The sequence below is a fragment of the Scophthalmus maximus genome, chromosome 19, assembly GCF_022379125.1.
Source record: "Scophthalmus maximus strain ysfricsl-2021 chromosome 19, ASM2237912v1, whole genome shotgun sequence".
In the NCBI taxonomy this organism is placed as follows: Eukaryota; Metazoa; Chordata; class Actinopteri; order Pleuronectiformes; family Scophthalmidae; genus Scophthalmus; species Scophthalmus maximus.
The window spans coordinates 5,995,075-6,021,642 of NC_061533.1; the positions used below are offsets into that span (position 1 = coordinate 5,995,075).

General features: G+C 45.5%; 1 protein-coding gene across 4 annotated transcripts; it reads left to right on the forward strand.

The window, feature by feature from the left end:
• The first annotated feature begins 241 nt into the window (after window positions 1–241).
• Window positions 242–25,943, forward strand: LOC118314066 (protein FAM214B). 4 transcript variants are annotated; one of them, XM_047329216.1, is made up of 11 exons: window positions 242–647; window positions 12,578–12,756; window positions 17,457–17,645; window positions 17,839–18,045; window positions 18,263–19,621; window positions 20,992–21,050; window positions 21,809–21,908; window positions 22,477–22,635; window positions 23,467–23,535; window positions 23,775–23,983; window positions 24,588–25,943. In XM_047329216.1, exons 5-11 carry the CDS (start codon window positions 18,434–18,436, stop codon window positions 24,739–24,741), a joined length of 1,938 nt encoding a protein of 645 aa, XP_047185172.1. In that variant the 5' UTR covers window positions 242–647; window positions 12,578–12,756; window positions 17,457–17,645; window positions 17,839–18,045; window positions 18,263–18,433; the 3' UTR covers window positions 24,742–25,943. The 4 variants fall into 4 exon arrangements, with proteins under 4 accessions (XP_047185172.1, XP_035496061.1, XP_035496060.1 ...); XM_035640168.2 differs by lacking the exon at window positions 12,578–12,756; XM_035640167.2 differs by lacking the exon at window positions 242–647 and having other exon boundaries at window positions 12,414–12,756.
• The last annotated feature ends 625 nt before the right edge of the window (window positions 25,944–26,568 follow it).

Below are 26,568 nucleotides of genomic sequence, written 5' to 3' on the forward strand. Positions count from 1 at the left end.
ATTAACACTGGAAAATGGGAGGGGAGAAAAAGCACGTGTACTGGGCGTTCCCCGAGTTAATCCGTGGTCCAATCGCGGAGCGGGGAAAGTTTGAATAAATCTGCATGTTTTAAAGACGGCCCTCGTCCCCCGAGCGCCGATTGGCCATACGGAAAGGAGGCTAACCAATCGCTTAAATGACAGGCGCTCAGCTGGCCGTGAAGCCCCGCCCCCCTGTGTGTGTATGTATGCACTTGGCAAACCCCGGAAACGTTGTCGCTTAAAGGGACAGAGGAGGAATTTGAGGCGCAGGCTGAAACAACGAAAACAGCTGCTAACACACACACACACACACAAGAGAAAAAAATACAGGCACAGAGAGGAAGGGACGTAGACAGCAGAGGCAAGAAAGCTATGTGGCAAGACGAGTCTGGAACTGTCCGATAGTTTGACCCATCTCCACACTCCTACGGCGGCGGACGGCTTTTTTTTTTTGACTTCGAAGTCGATTTTTCTGCTGAGCTACCTGGAATTTGACAACGCGGCAGAGAGATAACAAAAAGAAGAAAAGGCCAAACGAACACCAGGACGACAGGGACGCGTCAGCTCAAGACCGTGTGTCCCCCCCCCCCCATCCCCTCCGGAGTTAACCGTTTTCTTCACGTGAGGTGAGTCGTTGGCTTTTAAAGGGTCTTTCAGCTGTGGCTACGCTAGGTAGCCATAGAGCTAACTTTAAAGAGACATACACGTATGGAAAACGCACAAGGGTTAAGGTCAATGTAGTGATTCATCTAAATGTTTCAGGTGAATGTTTGAACTCGCAGATCATCACAGTGTTCCATTTAAAAAAAAAAAAATATTGTCTCCCTTTTGTCAACCTGAGCAAAAGAATGACTGGAATCCAGTCTGAGCCAGCTGATGTCCTGCCAGTATCTTGCAGGGTGCAAGGGGGGCGTTCCCCTGCTTTGTCTGCTGTCCTCACTCCTTCCTTTATGTGCGAGCATTGCACTGTACTGTGTGTGTGGTGGTGATGATCAGGAGCAAAATCAGAGGAAAGAAATCCGTGCATACAGTCATCGCTTTGTGTTTCTCTCTTGTCAAAATGCATGTGTACATATTTCATTTTATCATAACTGCATTGCACTGCACTGCACAATCTGGGCCCTCATGGGATTGTGCATATATGGGGCTGTGCAAGGAGGAGGATGAGGAGGAGGAGGGATCAATCAGCACTTGTATATGTCTGGGAGATTATGACTGTAGCTCAGCGGGTGGAGTGATGGTGATCACTGCAAAAGCCGTACAGGGGAGAGGATAGCACTGGGTGCATTGTTCCCCTTGGATTGCACTTGGGAGTTGCATTGCATCATGCGGTGAGGGGGAGCATTGGTGTTTGCACTAAACCCCTTGTTACAGTATATATATATATATATATATAGAAAACCCATGCAGTTTTAAGAGTAGAGTCAGTGATTACAGTGTATTACATTGTAATTATGCTCAGCTGCAATGCACGTCTTCCTCCCATTGTCCTGACGAGCAGGGCATGATGGCCATCGACATACACATTAAGGCACACGTGTGTGCAGTCACACACACACACACACACACACACACGAACACACACTCTACATCACCCATGCAACACACGTGCACATGGGAATCCACCACCTGTCACATCATGTATATGTAAATAGCAGATTTCAGCACACATATGTCTACACACTGCTGCAGCAAATTCACCTGCAAGTCTACATTTTTGTCTCTCTTTTTCTTGTCCTTGCTTTGGTCTGACAGCCCCCACCACCCACCCACCCACCGCTCTGTCTGTGAGAAACCAGTGGGCTTTGTCCTCAGCTGAGTGTGACGTCATGCAGGATCCTTGCTCTAACCAACCCCGAAGGCGAGGTGCATGTTGTGCAGCAGTCCTGGGCCTGGGCTTGTCCCATGTGCACAATCGCACTTTAGACTGGAGTTCTTTAAACGCGGCGGCGGTGGTCCGTTTGAGACAAAGCCTCTCATAACAAAAGAAAAGGACAGGGAGGTATAAGGGGTCATGAACTCAACAAGGAGCAGGAGTGTGGGATGTTTTTGGTTTTTTTACAGTAGCATGGAAGGAAAATAATCCCAGAAATCCCCATTGATGACTGATTTGCTTGCTTACATCAAAATGTATGCTTATTAATATATTCAACTTCAGGGAGATATACTCTACGCCTCTAAGTTTACCAGCCAAGTACATTAGGTTAAGCGTGATGTGCTTTCCCATACAAAACCACCGGTGCCTTGTTAGGCTGTTTAGGTGAGTACATTATGGTCAATATGATGCTTACTTGAGACTTGTAATAAAAAATCCAAGTCTTTCCTGATTCTGTCTGAATGGATTAGACTAACGGCGTTACAGCCCCAGTCGATCACTGGCCCTGCAGTTGTGCTCTTCTTGCCTGCAGATCAGCTGCAGGGTACAATTTTATTCATGTGTAGCTCAGCTGACAATGTGTGACATTGAGGGATCCAAGTTAAAAGGACATCATTCATGCCTTGGTTTGACCGAAATTGGATTTTTTTTTTTTTACCTTTTTCGGTAACTCTTATGGCTTTCTGGTTGAGTGGTTGTGGTTCATGGTTTCGTCTGTACCTGGCACAATGTGTGTGTGTGTGTGTGTGTGTTTGTGTGTGAGTATGTGTGTGTGGAAATTGAATGGTGTCTATTAAACGCTTTGAGCTGATGAGGGCTTGTTGTCAGCCTTCCAATGTGTCTCTGCAGGATTTGATGTCAGAGATTACAGATGATTATATGGGTTAGATCCAGTACTCAACAATGCTCTGGGGCTATATTGATCTCCCTCGTGTGTGTGTGTGTGTGTGTGTGTGTGTGTGTGTGTGTGTGTGCCAAATTACCTCCCTTGAATAAAGAGCCATCAAGGGTTAAATGTAAGGTTGAGAGAAGGGAAGCTGTCCACAGATGTAGTTTTGCATGTCACTGTGACCTGTAACCTTAAGCCATCTGACAGGAACAGTCTTATAAAAAAATACAGAAGAACCCTAACTTTCCCAAGAGCTTCTCTTTTTATTTGATAGTTGTGTCAGTGCAAGCCTCCATTTCACATGATGCCTTACGTGCTGCACCGTAAGGCATCTTCTATATTCTCTCATTAATTTTCTGTCGAAGCCCAGTGTGGGTGAAAATTTAGCATTTTTTTAAAGGATTAAAACATTAATCTCAAGGATTAAAGGCGTGAGAGTGAGAGCAATGCTGCCATTTTACCAGAAGATACCTCATTCGGCCCAAGGGCGGCGCGTAGAGGCAGGTCGAGATGAAGCGTAAAAGTAACAAGAGGACGGGTCAAAGGGCAACTTTTAACTCTGAGTGTGTGGACGTCATTTCCGCCTTTAATGATAACCAAATGTCCTCGCACTCCTAACAGATGTAAAAGAGAAAGCTTCCATTGTAAAGACAGACTCTCTCCGGTTGTGAACTTTTGCAGTGGTCTGTTTTAAGGCGATAAAGACATTACACAAATCACATTATGTGTGTGTTTGCTCGACAGTGCATGTTTTAAATCGTGTTTTCATGCGACCTGATAACAGCTTATTCCTGAGCGTCTAAAATAGCACTTGTGCAGCCTTATCTGGTCTACCTTTCACCCTTAGTCCCTCACTCCGTTACCTCTGGTCTTTACGCACCCTTGTACACACACACACACACACACACACACACACACACACACAGACCCACACAGACCCACACAGACCCACACCCTAAACTAAACCCTGCTTCAGGCTTATCATTAAAGGTCAGTTAGTCCACTTAACAGTCTGTCAATAGGGGGAACTAGTCGCTCCTATTACAGACCCTCGGTGTCCATGTGTTTTGAGCATTGACTGGCCGTGGTTAATAGTTTAACCTATTTATAGGGCATGGAAGGGAAAGCTAATGAATTTAAGGATGCATGGTGTAAAGTAAGCATCTGGGGGCGGTTTCAAATTTGGTGGAGGGTCAAAACTTATTGACAATTAGACAGCCAAGCAGTATTTTAATTTTATGGATTTCAGTGTCCTATAAAGTCCAGTTTAAGTGGATCAAACATTCAAGGGTGATTTCACCTGTGGACAACCATGTTTGAGCAGCTTACTTCAGCCAGAGCCCAGAATGGAATTAATATATTCCTTCTGCTTGACCTTGTGGATGAATATGGGAGGAGAGCGCCACAAACTCATGAAGTATTTATTCAGAATGAAATAAATCAGCCCATTGAGGATCAGTGCACTAGTAAAATACCTGCTGGATGGAAATATTAAGAATTGGCTAATGGCTTATATGCTGTACTATTTTAGGTATCTGAGGATTTTAGAAAATCTCAAAGAACGACCACTGCTTCTTTCACGTCCTTTATCCACACCCACGTGTCATTATTAAAAAAAAATCCGCATCAGCCCCGGAGATGATCTGTAAGTTTCTCTCCTGTTGAGTTCTTCAATCTTTTTCTATTGGCTCCATCTATAAAGTAGCAGCCTGCTCTTCTTTATTCAAACACCACTGACAACCGAAGTCCAGAGAGAAAGAAAGAAAGAGAGAGAGGAGGATGGCAAGGCGACAGTACCACCTGCTGAATAAATCAGCAGGGTTTGACATTTCACCGTCCGAAGCAAATGGGACTTCTGTACGGCTACTTTGCTAGCAATTAGTAAATAGCACATTGGCTGGCAAGGTGAATTCTAATTATAGTTTTATATTGAATGTCTTTCAAAAAACAAGATTGTTACAGTGGGAAGATCGGGCCGAGAGACAATTCACCACAACTCACTCGTGCACTATTGTTTTGCATCTCGAATTTTGCATTGATACTCTCTGTTCTTTTGGTTTCATTCACGCCAACTACTCTAGACAAAATGAGTTTACCATGTGTAGTTGTTGATGTGCAATATGTTTATTGTGGTAGTAATATTTTGAGGCCTTTACATGCATATTTTATATATATAAAATCTATGTATTTAGCCTGTGAGCTATTTAGGCCGTTGGTCTAAACTTCCACACATCCCCCAGAATCAATGTGTGGACGCTGCAAAGCAGATGTATCCCTGTGCATTATATAGGTCAACGCAGAGCTTATCAAGCTAAGACCTGTCCGCCCTCTGCCCCTCTCCCTCTCGACCTTGACTGGTCTCCTCTGTCCATTACTCTCCGCTGTATTGTCATTCGTCTCGTTTCCCCTCAGCTGGCGTCAGAGCCCTTCCATCTCCCTGGGCTGCACGCTTTTATTATTCCCACCTTTCCATCTCGCGGAGGCTGACTACGTACGACAGGACCGGGACGTTGCACTCATCATTTGTCACTTAAATTGATTTTTTTTCCAAGAATGAACGAGTGGTTCCCCCCTTTGGAAAGGTGCGGCACCCTCTCTTGGAAATTCATTTATAATATTGTTTTACATACTGGATTTGTTTGTATGAATGAAAAGCACTGAAAAACGACTTTCAGGTAATGATCCAAAAGGGCTAAGGAGCTTTTTGGCAGCGATGTTTGCAGTGTGAGTGTATACCTGAACTGAAATTTTGGAAGGGAAATACTCCCAGGGTTCAGTTGGAACAGTCAGTTGCCCAGTCATGTTTTTCCTGATATTAAAAGAACACACACAATGGTGTGTTTCCTGCAGGCCTGAAAGCTTAAGCACGTCTCTTGTCCTCCCAGAGAGCTTTAAAGCTGTGGTCTACAGAAAACGCCTTAATACAGGGCTGCGATTGTGCACGTGTGTGTGTGTGTGTGTGTGTGTGTGTTGTGTGTCGTGTGTTTGTTTCCCACACTCAAAGCGTAAGCGAAGCGAGTGCTAATCACACAGAAAGAAACGGAGCCCTGATGCCTTTTGTGTTGTCGTCAGGGCACATCTGCGTCTTTACTTGTATATACTCGTGGTTGTGGTTCATTATTATGCTGAAGTGTACGAATGTTTGGGTGTGCGCCTGGTCGTTATTACACCATCGGAGCCAAGGAAACTGCCTTCGCCTGGGCAATGTTTTTGAGTCAAAGGAACTCATTGTCTCATTTAAACCGACTGTAGAAATCAGAAGTAGGTAATTAAAAGTGAATGTAAACCTTTCCTAAACCGAAGACTCCTGCAGGGATGGCAGTGTTGAAGGGTCAGTTGAGACGCAGCGGGACATTGTGAGGGTCCGATGCGCTCTCAACAGGGAGAACAGTTCCTCAAAATCTTTTAGGGTGTCGCCAGGAAAAGTTCCGTAAAATGTCCGGAGAACCATTGACATTTGCAGTCTCGCACACAGCCCCTCCGCAAGTGGAGGTCTGGAAGCAGTTTTAGTCTGTCGGAAGGCCGGTGATCCACCACTTTGCTCCAGACGGACATATTTAAGCAACTGGGTGGATGACAAATTACAAAGAAGATAGGAATATAATGAGCCGTGAGTCGTTTTTATCTAGTTCGAATCACTGAGTAAACATTTTCACTGTGAAATATCTCCAAGTCTACTTGAGGGATCGGTACGAATTTTTGTCTGGACACCTGTAGATCCCAGATTATTTATCTAAAAGACTTGGTGATGCCCCAAACCTTTCCTCTAGCACCCTAGTTGTTGACATTTGCGGTTGTGAGTGAATGAATCGTGGGCTGGAATGCCTAGGGATCTGATACAGATGTTGGAAATGGACTAAACACATAGGAAAAGCTGTGTTTTTCAAATAAAAATAAATACAAGTGTACATGTGGACCGAGCCTTAGAGGCAAACAAACAGCAACTCTCGTGGTACCAAAGCTTCTCATTATTAACTGCTGCTTAACGTCAGCAAGCACGTGCATTTGTGTGTTTGTGTGTGTGTGTGTGTGTGTGTTTGTGTTTGTGTTGGACTGATCTCGGGATTAACCCCAGACAGACCTCTCGCTCCACCCTTCACCTTGTAACGTCCCCTAAACCAGAGGGGATGAGCCATTCTCTCGCAGTGTGTTTATAAAAGCGTCCTTGAGCAAACGTCACTGGTCTTTAATAGTAATCTATAAGGTCATTGTCAAGTTGTGATTTGTCCCATTTTCCACGCAAACCAATGTCGGTATATATACGACTACTGTAATCTTCTCTACCATCCACTTTGGCTGTAGCCAGGTTGGCTGGTTGCATAGAGAGAGTATGCCCTGATCACGTATTAGTGAGCTACATAACAAATAAAGGGCAATTTCTTTCTTTTTTCTCTTTCCCTTTCACTGGCCAGATGGCAGGCTAGACTACTTTCACCCGGTAACAGTGTGAGTGGTGCAACACCACGCTGTGCGAGTTCCCCAAGCATGAAAGGAAATGATTTCAAACTGAAGGAAGATGCACAAGGAATACTCAAAGGCCAGGAGGAGAGAGGAGGGGGCGAAGTGATACAGTGGGAGAGAGAGAGAGAGAGAGAGAGAGAGACATGTGAAAAGACAGGCAGCTGAATTCAGGGTGAAGACGTGAGGACTGAGAGGCAATAAAAGGGAGGAGAGGTGGAGAGCGAGTGCGCAAGCTTTATTTCCTGTCCTCCATGAATAGGCAACATATTTCTCTGGAACATTCCATCCTCTGAGCTGGCCCGGCCTGTCACCAAGACCCCGGGTGCCACACTCCTCCCCATCTCTGCATCTCCTCCCATTGCACTCTTGTCTCCTTGTTTTTGTTTCCCATTGCACATATGAGACACTTCTTGATTTCTATTCTGCCTCCTCTTCCCTTTCAATCCAGTTTTCACACAGCAAAAGAGAGTTATCTGTGGGCTGTTTCGTCCCCCAAAGGATTTTTGATCCGCCTATTAAAAAAATACGAGAGGTGTAAATCAACATTTGGGAAATAGCAGTCGCATAGGAGACCGGATTCAAGTGGATTACATCAAATGTTAAGTACCTCTGTGAGGAAATGTAATCAGAGATTGCAGGATACACAAAAGGAACACTTCCACACTTTCATAATCTGGTCAGCTCACATTGACATAAATGAATGAATGTTTTTTTAAATGTCGGCAGAAGTGCACGGAGGCACGTACAATCGACGAAGCTTCTCGGTCATCCAGCTCATGGCTGGCCAAGAACTGCAAGTATCTACAACCAAGTCCAGTTGCCCTGGATTAAACTTTTCTTGGAGAGACGTCAGTGTCAAGTAATGGAACAACAAACACAACTTATTCCAGGGGATGCTTTATTTGGATGCCCCTGTGTGTTAAAGTGGACCAACAAATAAAGCCGGTATTCAGGGATGTTTATTTGCTGCATCTGCCCAATTTAAACCGAACCCTGAATCTTATGTTTAACCCTAGTTTTTATAGATGCAGTATTTCAAGCTATTTCAAGTGCACACGCAGCTCTTCCCTGAGCAGTAAAGTGAAATGATTTAACTTAAACGGGCCCTTTGTCTCTTCTCAGCTTTGAGGGCTTATTTATCAACAGGCAGCTGGTCAAACGTGCCCCTGCCCGACGCAGCTCATCTCACCCGATTGTTACTCTGCTGTAGAAATGTAAATATAATGGAAACCACTCCGGGAGGGGAAACAAGCTACATCTGATGAGGGTAAAGTTCTTGTGGTATTGCGTGTAGCTGTTAAACTGGTAGGTAAACATGTCATTTACAGTAGCGCTACTGTAAAATCCACTCTTGCATGCAGGCCACACAGGACACTGGTCTGCTGAGAAATAAGGCGCTGACATGATGAAAATAGAAAGCGGTTAAAGTTATAACAATGCGGTGACAATAATGACCCAAGCAAAAATAAATTAAGACCAAAAGCATGTGCTGTATAAGTGAAAAGGCAGTTTTAAATTTGCACTTGAAACTTTACCGTCAGTAAAGTAAACTACTGACAGGAGTCAGGGTGTCATATTACAATTTAATGTTCAAGAGCCTTGCTGCAATATTTCTCCCGTTAGATTACACATACTTATTCACTTGAACGTTGCAGTGAAGTCAAAACACATTGCATCACCATTTTTCAAATGGACGTGAACCAGCAGGCCGACACACCGTTGCCTGAGACAAATGCATCTCCATGTGCACGTGTGTGCTCACTACTGACACACTCGCATGCCAGCGGACACACGCAGGGATCCACGGCTCTTTAAAAACGCTGGATATTGCACAGACCGCCCCCCCCCGGACGGACACACACACACACACACACACACACACACACACACACACACACACACACACACACACACACACACACACACACACACTTTCCTTTCCCACCCTTCCTCCACCCCTTCCCTTCTCCCCTCTCCTCCTATTGTTTTCTCCCTCCCCGAAGGAAGGAGGGTGAATTGGACCTTGTTTTCGATTATGAAAACTGTTCATTGAAAACTGTGACTAACCGATTTTCCCAAGGGAGGTTCTGGGGTGGTGGAGTCAAACGGAAGTTGTTCAGTTTTTTCAAGGCTGTGACTGTTAAGAGCTGGTGGATAACCCCCCACCCCACCCCACCCCATTAAAAAACAACAACTCCCAGTCACTTTAAAGGCCTCAAAAGGAAAATCCAACCCTATTGTGGTCAGGATTGCATTTGCATCAATGCATGTGTTTGATGGAATGTGTGTGTGTGTGTGTGTGTGTGTGTGTGTGTGTGTGTGTGTGTGTGTGTGTGTGTGTGTGTGTGTGTGTGTGTGTGTGTGTGTGTGTGTGTGTGTGTGTGTGTGTGTGTGTGTGTGTGTGTGTGTGTGTGTGTGTGTGTTTTCAATGCTTCTTTATCCTCAGTTGCACTCAGAGTGCCCTTGAATGGAGGATGGGCTTAATTGAGAAGACACCCCCCCACCACCACCCAAATATGGAAGCCAACATGGGCTCTTAAAGGAGCAGGTGTGTGTGAATATGTGTTGATGTTCTTTTCAAGCTTTGCAATCAAATGCAGGGGCTCTGCTTTGACAATAGAAATCTCATCTGATCTCAGTATTTGAGTCTTCCACGGAGAGTTCGTCCTCCTCTGTCTGTCTTGCTGTCTTAAAACGCATTCCACATTCCCCCAAACACCACCACCACCACCACCACCGTCCTCTATCCCCACATCTCTATATTTGGAGGTACGTAGCTATAAAGAAGCATCTTGTTTTTCAAACCTCCACTGCTCACGTTTTAATGTTCACACACACACACACACACACACACACACACACACACACACACACTCAAGAAAAACAAGTCTGACATCCTCCCACACAGCTCTACAAGGACACGCATGTGGAGCCGAAGCATTGAGCTGATTTTATCAGTTAATTTCGCAAGTATTTTGATGAAAGATTCATCATCTCAGTCGATTTTCGACCAATTTAAATTAAGCATTCCCTCTCAAATCGCAGTATATTTGTCCTATTCGATAATGAATGTTATATTCTGGGGGTGTGGTGTTGTTGGTTCCAACACGCTATTTAAATTTACAATATTAAAATGAACTTAATTTCAATATCCTGCAACATTTTACAGACAACATATTTATTTGAGCAATAAGGCCAATATTTACAGCATTTGCCCTAGTGGCTGTGGATAACTTTAATATTCTCCTGTCTGTCTGTATTTTATTTTAAATGCCATTCAGAATGGATGTAAACGTGCAGCAAGGTAGATATCACAATCTGGTGAAAAACCTGGACGATGTTGCAGATAATTCATTTGTCCTGTGAACAAAGCAAGCTGCCCAAATGCCTTTGGTGATCTTTTGTTCGCGACCTAATTTTAAAAGGTTAAATCATGACATAACTATTAAAGTGATCTTTATTCAAATAACCCCAAATCGCACATTGAGCTCGAGCTCCGACAACTGTACAATCTTAACACTATTATCTTTTATCTGGACCCTTGCGTGGGTGAAACAAGAAACTCCCTCTGCATGACGGCGATAGTAGAGAAGCTCAGCAGTAAGTTTTTCATCCTGTTTTGGAAACAGAAATTGGCCGTCGCAGGTGGAAACTGAGCAAGAGATAAACATAGATGAGGGTTTAGGGGGAGAAACAGACAGACAGTGACTGAAAAAGAAATACAGAGACAGACAGACAGAGAGCTGTCAATAGGTTTGTCAACCCTGCAAGGATAAAGCATAACTGGGTAGGTTAGGTGTGTCAGTAACAAGAAGGCCTTTCCGCATACAGTGTGTGCTTGTGTGTGTGAGGACACAAGCTTGTGATGCACTTCCTTGCACTGTGTGTGTGTGTGTGTGTGTGTGTGTGTGTGTGTGTGTGTGTGTGTGTGTGTGTGTGTGTGTGTGTGTGTGTGTGTGTGTGTGTGTGTGTGTGTGTGTGTGTGTGTGTGTGTGTGTGTGTGTGTGTGTGTGTGTGTGTGTGTGTTGTGTGTGTATGTGTTGTGTGTGGGTACTTTGACCACAACACTTTGTTCAAAAAATAGTTCCTCGCCTAGTCAACACGCTGTTCCTTATTAGCTCACAGACGGCGAGATATACAGCACACACATGGACGAGGGCTGCTCCCGGTGCTCAGCTGATAAACTCTTTCGCATGCACCTCATTCTCTGTCTGTGCTCCAGCAGCAGATAAAGCCCTCTCTGCTTCTGGGCTCGGTGACGGATGTGGGCGTTACAGTGTGTGTACATTGTGTGTCATGGCGTGCGAGCGTCTGAGAGAATAAGACGGCGAAGGAAGGGGGAAGGTGAGCTGCATGGATGTTTGCGTGTTGGTCCTCCAAAGGCGTTAACTCCCTTTTTTGCTAGGTGCTGTTCTTTAACGCTGTCGCACAACTGCACATGGGGCTGGCACAGTACGGCAACGGAATACACACTTGAACACTGTACACAAAACATGCTTGAAGCTGTCAATGATACACATTTAACACACACACACACACACACACACACACACACACTGGGGAAAGTCGGTTCTTCTGCAGAACAGGCCGAGCAGGGGCAAGCGGGCGGGGTTTCAGCTCTGGGGTTTCCACGCCCCCTTTGAGTCCCTCCCCCTGGCCAATCAAGAACTCCACCACCAAAGCTGACCCCCCTTTTCTGTAGCCAATCAGCTGGTGCCCCCCCCCCCCCCCCCCAACCACCCTTTTCTTTCCCCTGTGTGCCTTCACTGCTGAGCAAAGCAAAGCACACCTTGCTCTATCAGCTGAGAGGAAACAGACAGAAAGAAAACACACACACACACACGCACACGCACACACACACACACACACCAGAGAGAGAGAGAGAGAGAGAGAGAGAGGGAGAGGGTGGGCCAGCGAGAGAGGACTGGAAGGAGGGCCCTGAGAGTAGATAGAGGAATAGAGGAGAGGGTGACGGGGAGAAGGAATGGGAGGAGAGGAAAGGGGGAACGCTAGCATGTGGAGGGGCTTTTGTATTCAAGATATTTTGGAGGGGGGCGAATGAGAGAACAGAAGAGGACGGGAGGGGGGGAGCTCAAGAGAGAGAAAAGGAGAGCGAGGGGAAGACCAAGACGGGTCGGGGGGTGAGATTTGCGGAGGGGGGGTTTTGATTTGTGTATGTGTGACTGAGGGTGGAGAGAGGTAGACAGGAAGAAAACAAGCGAGAGGGAGAGAGACGGCCAGTGCAGGCTGGCGGGTGTCCTGACCAAAACGAGCAGATGGAGGCAGAACAAGTTGACATTTCTCCGTCCTTCTCGACACCACCTCTACAGGAGGAAGGAAGCACAGAGGGGCAACGAGCGAGAGAGTCAGGCGAGCGAGAGAAGGCAGCCTGACCTCGCTGGAAATAGAAACAGAGACAGAGAGAGAAGCCCCATCCAGCCACCAGACGGAATAGAGGAAGGAAAGAGAGAGACAAAGAGTGAGACAGCGAAAAACTCTGTATGAGGGGGTGAGTGTCACAAGTTCCGTCGCTGTCAAGTCAAGTGTTGCTCCTGGTGATCGCTGTCACGTTGTCAGCTGGGCCCCGGCTGACTCAACGTCTCCTAAAATGGCTACATGAAAGGGACAAACTGCATAGACAGAGGGAGGGAGGGACGGAACGGGACCCTGTGTCAAACAGCATTCTCAGCAACTATGTCACTGAGCCAGCTTAGTTGAGTCTGCCCTGACTGAGCACCGTGTGTGTGTGTGTGTGTGTGTGTGTGTGTGTGTGTGTGTGTGTGTGTGTGTGTGTGTGTGTGTGTGTGTGTGTGTGTGTGTGTGTGTGTGTGTGTGTGTGTGTGTGTGTGTGTGTGTGTGTGTGTGTGTGTGTGTGTGTGTGTGTGTGTGTGTGTGTGTGTTTTGTGTAACACTGTGTCGCTCAGAAGTTCATCCGTTTCAATCAAACCCGGCCTCTCTCCTTCCGTACACTTTCCGTCTGTTACTTTGCTGCTTCCTGTCTTCTGTCTTTATAGTCAAACACACACACACACACACACACAGTCACAATCAGCTGTCATTCGACACCCCCCCCCCCCCCCCTCCTCCTCCTCCTCCTCGTCCTCCTCCACCCATGCACAGTGACATCAGATTTCAAAATACTCTAGTTGACTCCTGTAATCTAATCAACAGGTGATTGTTTGTTCGCAGGAGCACTTGGAAACTTTTTGTGTTGGGGAATTTGCACATAAGTGTGTGTGTGTGTGTGTGTGTGTGTGTGTGCGCGCGTGTGCCTCAGGCCTGGGGCTGGCTGGGTGGGGTTCCACGACAAGCTGATGAGACAGTCAAGGCGTTTTTGGGAGCTGATAACCTCATGCTGATGCTATCAAACCTCCACTATGGGGCAGAGAGGCAACTCATACTTGTGCATTTGATCAATGTTGTAGCTACAGCGTCGCCATATGCTGCCCGATTCATTGTTTAGCCGCCTGTGCCATTAAAAAAACATTTTCATATTAAAAGAGAATGAAAGTGGACATAAGAAAGTAAAAGTTTCCACTTCAAACTGAATTAGTTCAAAGAAATCAAAAGAGCACATGCAAAACTGTCCATTGTAAATAACCCAGTCACGAGCAATTGTCCAGCCTGGGAACCTAGAAATGATTTACACGGTTATTAATCTCCCTATAAGGGGGAAGGAAAAACAAAACCAAAGGGGAAAAATTTCCGCCCGATCCACTTCAGATTCACTTTGTTTCAGTCAGCACGTGTACTGGGTTTTGAGCTGTTCTCCCGTGAACTGATTCCCAAAGGTGGAGCACAGCAATTGTGGAAGAGCGTGCAGTTAAAAGTTATTGTAAATGTTGGGTAAAAAAAAAAAAAAAAGAAGTGTTCCTATATGCTGACAGAGAGTAGGCGATGGTGCTTTGAGTGTGTGTGTGTGTGTGTGCGTGCGTGCGTGCGTCATTTTGGTGTTGAACGTATACAGGCCAAATGTCAGGGTAGTTTCTGAGCATAGATAGATGCTGGCTGTGAACTCTGCCCCTGTCCGCCTCCATACATTTTTACCCAGAGCTGTTTTTTTTCTAGGTCAGAGCTGTCGGCCAACCTCCGATTGGAAGGTTTGTGTTTACGTTTGCGTGTGTTTACAGGGTCCGCAGGGTTTTAGTTGTACTCTTTTGCCCATGTTGCCAGCCACATGTAGATGGACACTTTGTTTGCAGTCAAACCATCGCTCGTGACTCCGCCTCTCTCGTGACGACGAAATGAAAAAAATGTGTCTGCAGCTCCTTGATGGTGCTGCAAGTCAGCTGACCCACGGCTGTTAGCCTTTGACTTCCTGACTGCGGTCCTCCTTGACCCTAAAGGTCGTCGTGTGTCATTTTGACACACAATGGTGCTTTTTACAGGCGTGCATGCATTCTCGTGAACACAAATTTCAGCACACCTCTGCAGATGAATATCCTCCCTGAAGGACACGACCACAACAGATAATGTCTTGTGTTCCTACACGTGACCGTGACTACGAGCGCTAGTGTTTCTTTATGCCATTCCTCGTGTATTTAGGATCATGTGAACTTTGAGTTTTAGCTCACTTTAGTTTTGCTCCACAAAAACATTTAGTAGCCAGATCCCCCAGGAAACAACTGTTCCCCACACAGTCGCCATAATGTTCTTATTATTAGAATGATATTTTCTGCTGTGCATCTTGGCAATAAATGAATAGACAGAAGCTCTCCTTTCACCGTCCCGTTTCATTCTCCTATTTATGGCGGCTGGAAAATCATTTCCCAGGTTTGATTGTTAACCAATTGTATTTGAATGTTTTTTGTAAACATGATTCAGTCTACTCTTTTTGTAATCCAGACCTAAGACTGTGCCAAGGAAACCTGCACTTGTTTTTTATACTTTGTCCTTTGGTCCCATTTGTCTCATACAACACTTTACTGGCTGTTCATGTCATTCGTTTTTGTTTTTTTTAAAGGTATTTTAATGTGTCATTCTTGTTCAGCGTGTTTTCTTTTCTCAACGGTCGATCGGCAATTGATCAAAGGCAAATCAATTGGTTAAAAGGCAATGCCCTTTACTCAGGGCACTGTATTCCAAAAGGAAGGCCAGCATCTGGGTATTTGGTAATGCTGCAAAAGAACCTCCCCCAGATCACCGCTCACACGAAATGCCTCTGTAATTGTTCGGGTCCAATTTATCTCCAATCTAATGGAAATAAGATCCCAGGATCGCAGGCAACCTGACCCGGAGAACGAGATTGAACAACTGAAGTGGGGAGCGGGGCCTGTCTCAACCCGCCCCGCCTCTGACCCAGTGCCGTCAGGTTCACCTGTTTTCCCAGGTTTGAGATTATTTATGATGTTTTCTAAAATTCTTTCATTGTAATACAGTGATCAGAAGGGGGATTCCGATTATTTTTCATTATTGATTGCGTCATTCCTGTCGTCCGTCATCTCACCGTTCCTGCTCTCGCTCCGTCCCTCGCTGAATTGATCACCTGTTGGTTCACTTCCAGCGATGCCAAAGATGAGATGTCAAGATTTCACATGGCCTGCCAAGTCCTCATGCCAGCAGTGTTCAGTCAAGGAAATGTGAGATGGAGGTTTAGGGCAATGATTTTTTTTTACATTTTTTTTTTATTTAGACAAGATAAGGTTTGTTTTATTTATACTCTCGTTGGGAGGATGAAAAAAGTTGGCTCACATGCCCGGCAACCTAAAGCCATTCCTGGGGTTAAGACGGGTGTCTCCCCTCGCAGGCCGCTGGATCGAGCCTGATGAGGGCTGGGAAGCCTTTCATAGCCTCCTGCTCAGCTAGTTCAAAATGAGGTCAGAAATCAAGTGGGACCCAGAGAGCCTTTGGGTGCTCCCAGTGAGTTCCGACACCGGCACCGGCAATAACTATAAATACTCACTGCTGACTCCTCTCCCATTCCTCCCCATCCCCCACTGCCCCGTGTCCTCCCCCTGGGCCCTCGCTCAGGAGACTCCACCTGTCCTCGTGGGGGCAAAGCAGGAGGAGGTGACTCCTTGTGTATTATGCGGACTGAACTCGACATCCCTGTTTGACTGGGACGGTTCTGGTTGCCAGCAGAGAGTCCTCCACCCTAGGAGGAATTTGCAAAATAGTCAAATTGAAGGGGGTAGTTTAAGGATCATACAATCTCTATATTTCCCTTTTAATGTCACTCTGTCATGATCTCTCTCCTTCTGTCCATCCCGTTCAAGTGGAGGACTGTATTACTTTGATCATTACACATTTGTAGGCTATAGTCATTTAAGGGATTTTATTCGACAGCCGGTATTCAATATTTACCAATATGTAATATTTCAATCTGGTGGAAAATACCCATGAACAACTCTCATTATGCACATTTCCTTTTTCTCACCAGCTTTTCTCTTTCTTCACGCTTCTTCGTAATCGTTTGGCCTTTTTCATCAATTGCGTGTTGGTAACGGTATACTGCGACATCACCGTTTTCGAGGAAATACAAGAGGAAATACAAAAAAGTGAAGTTACTAGTTTCTGTAATGTATAGGTTCTAAATGGGAACCAAATGTTTTGTCTCCTCTTCACTGATTCATTTGAGCTTTCTTGGCCATTTTCAACGCCTCCAACTGTCACGTGTGACATTTCAAGGTTTGGATGAAATGTGGAGGATTTCAGTGCTTCAATGACATTCGTGTCTACCTGCGTTAGGTTTACAGAACACATGTCTGCAGCACGGTGTGCTGATTTTTTTCTCTGTGTTTGTCCCTACCTCATGGAGGACAGCCATTTTTGTTGCGTTTGAAGATATTTTCTTGGAGGAGCATCTTCGTCTGTCCCCCTCCGTCCCCAGCACCAGCACCACCGTCTCCCCCCCACCTCCCTCTCTCCCTCTCTCTCTGCCCATGACTCTTCTTTTTCTCCGTCTTTGTCGCCATGCACAAAGGAGCCGTTATCCTTGGGGCTACTGGTTGCCATGGGGACTACTCACTGTGACAACCTCCCCACCCCCAGCCCACATTCCCAAGTTCTGGTCCAAGTGGGTCGGCAATGGCCCACTTCTCTTGAGTTAGCAGTAGAAACATCAAACTCTCTGCGCCTCCTTTTGTTTTGTAGGAAAAAGAATAGAGAAGTGTTTCTAGAGAAATAATTCTGTCTTAATAACTGTTAATGGTAAAGCATCAGTCTAACAACAAAAATGTTTTGTTTTTTTATGTCTTTCTGTCTGTTCAGGGATTCTGGGTTGAGTTATCCTGTCATGATGCCATAGCCATGCCACACCCCAGGCTGAGGTGACCAAGGAGGGCGTGTCTATCAATCCGCCAATCGCAGAAGGGAGCCCCTGTAGAGTTTCATCAAATTCTGGAGACAGAAACATTTCCTCCCAAGAACCTCCTGAATAACTGACACTCCGCCCCTCTGGTTAGTTTCATCCCTAAGGCAGATGATTTGATCCAAGTCATTCAGCGCAGACCAGTGTATAGCAAATGTCTTTCTTCAACAAAAATATAGATGTCACTTTTGTAAACAAAGTGGAATGTCTTCAGTGGTGGTCGTACATTTTCTTTTGTCACTGAAAACACACAAACCTTTTTTTCAAATAATTTCTCCGCAGGTCCTTGCTCCATCTCCTTCACTCCTACTTCCTCTGGCATCCTTCCTGTTTCCTCATCACCTATCTTGGGATGTTGCCCTTGGTCTGTGGCAGCTGCCATGGAGATAGACGGTTTCCTTTATTAGGCCATTTTAGACACAACTTCCAAATGTTGTGCCACGTGCAGCTTGTCCACACGGGCAGAATCAGACAAGGACAGGCACAGAGGTGAGATATCAATTGAGGTCTTTGTCTTCGTTCTATTATTAATTCAGATGGATAAGTACCTTGATTTCCCCACAGTTTCGTGGCAAGAATAATTTTGAAGTCTTCCAAGCTTTTTCATTTTTTCCATCATTCCTATAGTATTCCATAATTGTGATACAAATTATAATACAGTATATGATATAATAATATTGATAACGCTGTATTATGTTCTCTTCAGGTGCTGTGCGGCTCAGCTTCCTGTTTCACTGTGTTTGACAATATCACAGCACAAAGTATAGGGCTTCCTCTTCCTGTGGAACTTCTTTCTCTGCCTCTTGGCACTTGTGAGAACCTACTTGACCTGTTGCTCAAAACTTAGTCAAGACTCTTGACCTCCAGCGTAGAAACCATGCGGCACATTCATGTGGAGTTAGCCCACAAAAAGGCTCCATTAGAGCTTCCAGCCCAGGAGGGGGACCTGCCTCCGCCTACAGCCCCGACACAGGGCCTAGACCCTGGGGTAAGACCAGGGGCTCCCAGACACTTTGGCCAGGAGGAATTGCGGCTCCAAAAGGTCTACCAGCTCTCCATCTTCTCCCAGTTGGGGGGATTTTCTACCTCCACAGAATCCAACACTGATGCCCAACAGAGGCCTGTCCGGCTGGGTGTGAAAAGGGGGCTAGAGGAGCCCCAGTTGACTCATAAGCGCCCTCACCTGGGAGACTCCTCAGACACGGAGGCACTGGAGGGAGGGGTGCTGTGTGGGCCAGCCCCAGCACAGGGTGTTGGTATGGGATTAGCGACGGGCCCTGGTGGGCCTGGTTCTTTATACTCTTGCACACAGATGGAGCACAGGGACTCTGAGGGGGGGCTGTCACCCAGGTCTCCACCCCTCTCCCCAAGCCACACACCCTCCCGACGCCCAACTCAGCACAATCACGATAAGCCCATTCCTGATGTATTTGCTCCACTCTCACCTAAATCGTCCCCAATTTTTGACCATCATGGTCATCTCTCCGACCAGGGCCACTCCTTCGGAAGCTCAGCCAGGACCGAGTCTCCTAATGGGGGCCGTACACCCACCTACTCTCTCAGTAGCCCTGGAAATGAGAGCTGTACTAATGGCTCATCTGGAGGCCAACCCAGCCCCCACCTATATGAAATGTCCACATACGAAACTCCCAACCCTGCTAGTCCCACCAGTCCTCCAGGCCCCTTCTCTCCCCCACACCACACAGAGCTGCAGGAACCTGGGGAGGCCACCGAATGGGAAGTTGGACTTGAATCCTCCCCACCCGAGCGAAGTGCCACCCAGGCGGCCGCGTCCTCCTCCAATGGCCTGGCCTCCTGGGAGAAAACACCCAGCAGCAATGGCCACCGTCTCTCCTCCGGAGGCCACTGGCCGGCCAAAAAGAGGCTGCTGTCCCCAAGCGACACAGGGGAGTCATGTTCAGAAGACGAGGGACCCTCCACATCCAAGAGAAGCAGGCTGTCACTGCTGGCTCCGGGACTCGGCCCTGCCTCGTGTCGCAGCACTGATGCCAAAGCTGCCCCTTACTGGAACCACCTGCTGCCCTCTGCATGGGATCGCTCTAAGGTGAGCACACTCTTGTACAAACACAGAAAACACACCATACATCTGTCTTGGAAAATTTGCCACAACGACTGCATCAGCCTGTAGTTCCAACCACTGTGCTAGGTAATGGCTAACATTAGCTGTTGTACTGCGTGACTGTAATAACAGGACACCCATGGTGTCAAGTTAAATATCCAAGTATTTTCCGTATCTTAGAGCACTTGAAGGAAGGGGATGAGGAAATCATTTTTCTAATTTATTTCTCCAATTAACAATAGCTAGAAAGAGGCTCTAGGTGATTTAATTGCTGCATACATTAAAAACAAAACAGCATGTGCTCATTTAAATGCAAATAGACCCCCCAAAAACATCAAGGCCCCTACAATGCGGAGGCGTCAAAAAATGTGACTACAGATCGAGGAGTGGCCGTCCAAAATCAGCCGTCGATGGTAGAAATCTGTGAACGGCGTAAAATAAAGAGAAGTCTGAGGGGAGAAGTAAAAGTGAAAGAATGAAGTAATGGCCGGCTCATTTTCACACTACGCTGGAACAGGCTGAGTAGCTCCAGAATAAAGCCCATTGAGGAAGAGTTGATTGTTCCCCTACATGAGTGTGTGTGTACACACACATACGAACACACACACACACACGCACACACACACGCATATACATTCTGGTTAAAAAAATGGTTCTGGAAGTGAAGTGAATTGGCCCTTTTTTGAACACTGGGAGGCCAGAAAGAGCTTTGAGTGCGTGGGCTCGTGCGATGGGGAGTGTGGTAATGGTCACAATAGGGTTCACTAGTTCACTTGTTAGGCCTCATACAGCTGTGGCATCATTATGACAGGAGGTGTTAAGTGTTTGTGTGAGGGAGGCACAGGGAGAAACAGATAGATCTAAGACTTAAAATAGAAAAAAGCTAATGCTAAAAGGTGAAATGGTCACAGCTGATAGGTTAATATAGGTTAGATAAAGATATTTAAGAGACCAGGTAAGTGGGGATTATTATTATTCAAAAATGTATGTGGTTTGATCGAGTGTGATGAGGCTACCAGCTGACGAAGACCATATGGCTAGCAGGTAGCTTAGGGTTGCCTAGTGATGAGTCATCTGACAGTTGGGTGACCATCGGAGTGAACAGCAGCCTGGAAATGGGGAAAGTTAGTGCGCATCATGACCCAAAGTCCAGTGGTGAAAGCTCAGTAAGTAACCTGACATACACCGGAACACCAACACGGCCATTTACCTGTTGCTGGAGTGTCTTCGTTTTCTGTACTGACAATTTCCCATACAGATGTTTGTGCAAGACTGAGTGAGAAATCTGAATATCGATTGACATTAACAAATCGTTATTATTCATATATTATTTTGTTTTTGCACTCTTTGTCTAGACTTCCACAGACTGCACAAGATCAGGGAGACGAATTAAAAGTGGACTGCGCCTGAAAAGGTGAGTCATCCATCATATTTTTGACAGTTGATGTCAGTTTTAGACAATTTGAGCCAAACTAGCGTTAACATTGCTCAGCTTGTTTCTCTGATAACTTAATGTCCAGATGTCTGACTTCTAAAAAAAACTACTTTATTAGGTTAAAACATTTGGTCGTAAATTCATCGTAAGATTAAAAAAGACGCCATTCCATTGACACCATTGGTGGTTGGCTAAATGAAATGGACCGTTAAAGAGACAGATATTTCTTCATTTGAAAATTGCTAGTAACAATCGGGATGAAACAACCCACTAAGCTATACCAGCTAAGCGGGGTTACTCGGCTTACTGTGGTACAGAAGGTCGGGGTTTGATTCCCAGTAAGGGCCTGGCTAAAATCCAGTGTGGCCTCAACGCTACCTGCCCACCTCTGATGTGAGTCAAAAATCGAAGTTTGTAAGCCGCTTTGGACAAAAGCTGCAGCAAAATGAATGGAATGGAATGTAAAATGCAGAACAAATGTGTTATATCATAATATTCACATTGTATGTGGATGGATGAGTCAGTAAGATCGACTGCGGCACAGTAAACACAGGGAAAGGAGGTGGGAGTTAGTGGAGGTTGTATTCTAAAAATGAGAGGGTTTTGTGTCTGGACTTGAAAACTCAGACACACTCACAGGCATGCGACATGTTGGTTAAAACAAAATTAGTGTAATCTCAACCACTAACCACCGGTCTGTTTTGTGTGCGTGTTTTTTTTTTTGTGGTGGTATTCAGTCGCCAGCTGCGCAGCGGCAGACACACCGACACCGGGCGCTCCACGCGTTCCAACTGGCCCTCATCCTCCATCAGCAGATCGCTACTCGGCAACTTTGAGGTAAAAACTTTTTAAACTATTGGATATAGCAACCTCCGGAGACACGGGTTCGCTGCAGGTCAAAGATAAACGCCAGCGTCCATGTTATGATGCCAGGATGCCAGTGTGCTTTGGAAACACATTTTTTAAGGAACAATTTTCGATAATTGTCTATATTTTACCTTTTTCAACACGACTTAAAGGAAGATGGAATTTTAACCTTTTTGTCTCTATTATTTTTTTAAAATTTATTGCATGACATTGTTAATCCTTTGCTACTCTTTTTACTATGCCCAGTATATCTGAATATAATCTAGAAAAAACACAATTATTGTCGATCTTTCCAGTGCTGAAATCCGACCTCTGTCTATTTGCTGCAGAGCCTCACTATGGATTATAAAGACTTAAATGAAGTATAGACAATAAGTTTGATGCCAGTATTACTGAGTTAACAAGTCAAAAAAAGATTTGATAGGGTTTCTGAGGATATGGTGCAGTGCAGCAGCAGTCTGTCGCTAATAAACCATGCGCTCTTAAAGAAAAGGCTCCTTTTCATGACCATGTGTCCTCTGTGTCGTGTGTATTGCAGGAGTCCATTCTGAAGGGACGATTCTCCCCGTCTGGCCAGATCGAAGGCTTCACGGCGGAGATCGGGGCCAGCGGCTCCTATTGCCCACAGCACGTTACCCTGCCGGTGCAGGTTACGTACTACGACATCTCAGAGCAGAGCGCTCCCTCGCCCTTCCTGGTCAGTCTTGCGTGCACGTCCACTCCTCCATATCTGTTCCCTAATGTCTGTGTGTGTGTGTGTGTGCATGCTAAGTCAGGCATAAAACAATAAACCAAGCGCTGTTTATTGCACGCAGCAGGTTTGTTTGCGAGGGTGACAGTAATACACCCCTTGAAAAGAAAAACAAAGCCAAATTAGAGATCAGAACAACGACCAAAAACAAAAACAACTGCGCGGTTGGCTGCAGCAGAGCTGATGTTGGCTTGCTCCTTCAGAACCAGATGTTAAAAAAAGAAATATGCGGTATGTTTTTCCCTTTCCTGTGTATATCCTAAAGCCTTTTCCCACATCTGTACATCAGCACTGATTTCTCTACGAGTTCATCCAACATGTAGTCACATGAAATATGATCAGCACATACTCAGTAAGACCAGCATTAATAACTTTAGTCCCACTTTACAGGAAGAACTGTCTGCTGTTGCACTCGTTCCATTTGGAAACCAGCTGTTTTCACTTTCTTTGCTTTGTGTCTCGTGTGTTGACTTTGAATTGTTGTGTATCAAAGTGGTGATTGTCGGGCCTCTTGTGATTCAGTTCTTTGAACTGTAAATTGCATTTAACATCATATGGCAATAGAATAGTTGTTAATAGTTGTTTAAGAGTCAATGCACTTGGTTGTGGGTTTTGTGTGTTTAGAGTTATGATGATGAATTGGTTCTCACCTGCATAGGCGACAAATGTGTCGTATCAGCAGAACCAAAACCCAAATTAAACTTACTATTGTGTTTCTGCCGTCAGACCCGAGGATGTTATGTCAGCGCCATGTCTCTTGTCTCTCGCCCCTCACAGGGGGTAATGTCCCTCGAGCCTCTCGGAAAGAAAGGATACAGCGTACCCAAAGCAGGGACCATTCAAGTGGTGAGTTTGACTTTTATCTTCTTCTTTGTAAATATATCAAATCTATCTCATCAGTACTACTACTACACTTAAAGTTATGATGACAGATTGTGATCTTCAAATTGTAAGGGTCGGGTACTTGTCATTGCAAGACTGAAACTATGTGGATAAAACAACCTGTGCAACACTTTAATTAAAACCTAAAAAAAAATTAAAAAACCTTTAGAAAATGCTGACTTTGGCCCGATTTGTCTCCCCAGACCTTATTTAATCCCAACAAAACTGTGGTGAAGATGTTCCTGGCGACCTACAACTTCGACGACATGCCCGTCAATCACATGACCTTCCTGCGCCATCGCATCTTCCTGGTGCCCGTGGAGGAGGAGGAGGCCGAGGGGAAAGGCGAGGGGCCTCCGGGGGGCGGAGCTCTAGACAGGAAGAAAACCCTCTGCTACCTGATGCATCTCAGGTACGGCCGAGGCTTCGTCCGTCTGTGTTCCTTTTTATAGCCAGAGCTTCTTATAAGACTTGACTTGGAGATTGAAGCGATACAAAAATCTGTATTCTGGATTTATATTCTGATATTTTTAATGCCTTTTATATTTATGAGACATTCAATCAGTGCTCGGAAACAATTTTCATACTTAGGGAGTTTGTTTTCAGGGTTAGGGTTATCAGTGGGTAAACATTTTGGCAAATATGCCTTTTTGCTTTGTTGCCAAAAGTCAAACGAGATGATTGATACCATACTTTACATATTTGTACCGTAAACATGAAGCTCCGGCCGCTAGCAGGCTAGTTTAGCTTAGCATAAAGACTGAAAACAGGGAAGATCAGCTAGCTAGCGGCCATAATGTTTTTTTATTAAAGCTAATGTAACTGTGCTGTGGCCCAATATGAAATGGATGGATATGACTGATATTGATTTTGTCCTCTTACTCTTGGCACGGACGCCGATATGCATTTTTCCAATATGTCCCAAAAATAGTGATTAACAGCTTTTGTTTCAGCTCCTTTAACAGTTATCGTGAAGTGTCTTGCTAACGCTGCTGTCAACTGTGCCCCTCTCTCAGATTCCAGAGCTCCAAATCTGGGAAGATCTACTTGCACAACGATATCCGGCTGCTATTCTCCCGCAAATCCATCGAGGTGGACTCGGGGATCTCTTATGAGCTGAAATCTTTCACCGAGGTGCCAAGAAACCCTAAGTACTCCCCCCGCGTGTGACCCTAGCTTGACCCCCCCCCCCCCCCCCCCCCCCCCCCCCCCCCCGGTCCTCACAGCCCCCTCCCGTGCTCCCCGAAGAGGAGGGAGAGAAACGGACAGACTGCTAGAATGATGATGGACACAAAAAAAACTTTTTAAAGGCCTGGACGGGACGTGTCACACGCTCACAAGACACATGCGCGCATACATCATACAGTGTTGGTCATTGGGAAAGTCCCCCTTTTTGATGCATTCATTCTGCACATGAGCATTCAGATCAAGACATAAAATGTCACTCAGCCAAACCTGGTATGTTCCGTTCACGGAAAATACTGAAAAACATTAGAAACATTTGTACAGAGCGGTCAAGTGTGCATGCAATCAAAAGTAGGACTTTTTCCACCACCTTCATTTGAACAAAGAAAGAAATGCACACACGCACACACGCACACACCAAATCCGATGATCACGGCACATACTACGTGCGTCGCAGATGACAAGCGTCTCTCTGAGTTCACTGTTAACGTGCATGCCTTGTGACTTTTAACACCTGGATTTTCCTCTAGTGCCGTATCACACTGTCCTTCACTCTGCCTGCAGCTCCGACCACCTCATTGGACCAATACTTTTGTCGCAGCCAGTAGAGTTTGACAGAGAGCCACAAACAATGAAAGCACATCCCTGATCGAGGGGTGAATACACAAACACACACACACACACACACACAGCAGAGACACAAACGCTAGTGTGAGCGCGGAGTGAATTACAATCGGCCATCTTAATTGGAACACACGATATAAACACCATGCCGACACGATTCGACCAAACTCAGGACGTCCGATTTCTCTTCTCGCCATTTCATTCACCACGGTACAGACCACTGTGAAGCAAGAGGGCCGTAGTATATGTCACGACAAACAGGGGAATCCAGTTCATGTTATGTAGCCAGACTGAGGGACACTGTGCTGTTTTTTCTTTTTCTTTTCTTTTTTTTCTTTTAATTTTAAATTCTGTTCGGAAACATTCTGACGTCGGAGCAGAAAACGAGCTGTAGTATTATTAATTTATGTTTTTTCGCAAATGTCTTAATAAGCAATATACTGCACAAAGTAGAAAAAAGTGTTGTTTTCTTTCAGTCGGACGAGTTTTCTCCGCGAAGGGTGGCGCCGGAGAAAGCAGAGGATCGAGGGTGCGGGAGGAAAAAGGGAGGAGGGAGGGAGGGATGAGTGGGGAGGGCGGGGTAATTTAATATGGGGGGGGCGGGGGCGGGGGGGAAAGTCTATGTATATTTAAAAGAATAAACTCTTGCGACTAGTGGGTAGCAACCGTGTGTGTGTTGTGTTTTTTTGATTGACAGGCCCCGTCGCCGCTGACACTGCACTATGGCTTTCCACCAGATTGCTTTTGGCAGCAGACACTGACCCTGTTAAGTGGATTGGTTATCAGCGGAATACAGTTTCCTCGTCAATGTCGTCATAAAATGTTGTGTTTCAAGTTACACTCTTTCACTCGTGGCACGCTGCCCACTCCATTTTTAGAGCCACAGAAATGTTTTGATCCCCCCAAAAATGATCTTGTTTATGATTTATATGACAGACATCTTCATATTATTCAGGTATTTTAATTAGTATGGGAAATATTTTTTTTATTATTTTTCGGCTGTATTTGGAGCAGCTTTTGTCTTTTACTGACACATTTTTAATTACACTCTTAATTGTAGCAGCCTGCATTTGAATTCCATGTTACATTCAGGAGGAAGGTCGGTTAGGTTTGACCATTTATTGCTTTTATTTCAAAATACGATCTGAGGAAAGGACTTTCTAACTTGACAAAACGCTTCCAGAGCCA

What these genes read in the sequence shown, in the direction of transcription:
- LOC118314066 (XM_047329216.1), top strand. Translation starts at nt 18,434, where the DNA reads ATGCGGCACATTCATGTGGAGTTAGCCCACAAAAAGGCTCCATTAGAG. An exon ending in CGCTACTCGGCAACTTTGAG is followed by an intron (nt 21,909 to 22,476) that starts GTAAAAACTTTT and finishes TGTGTATTGCAG; the next exon opens with GAGTCCATTCTGAAGGGACG. An exon ending in TGCTACCTGATGCATCTCAG is followed by an intron (nt 23,984 to 24,587) that starts GTACGGCCGAGG and finishes CCCCTCTCTCAG; the next exon opens with ATTCCAGAGCTCCAAATCTG.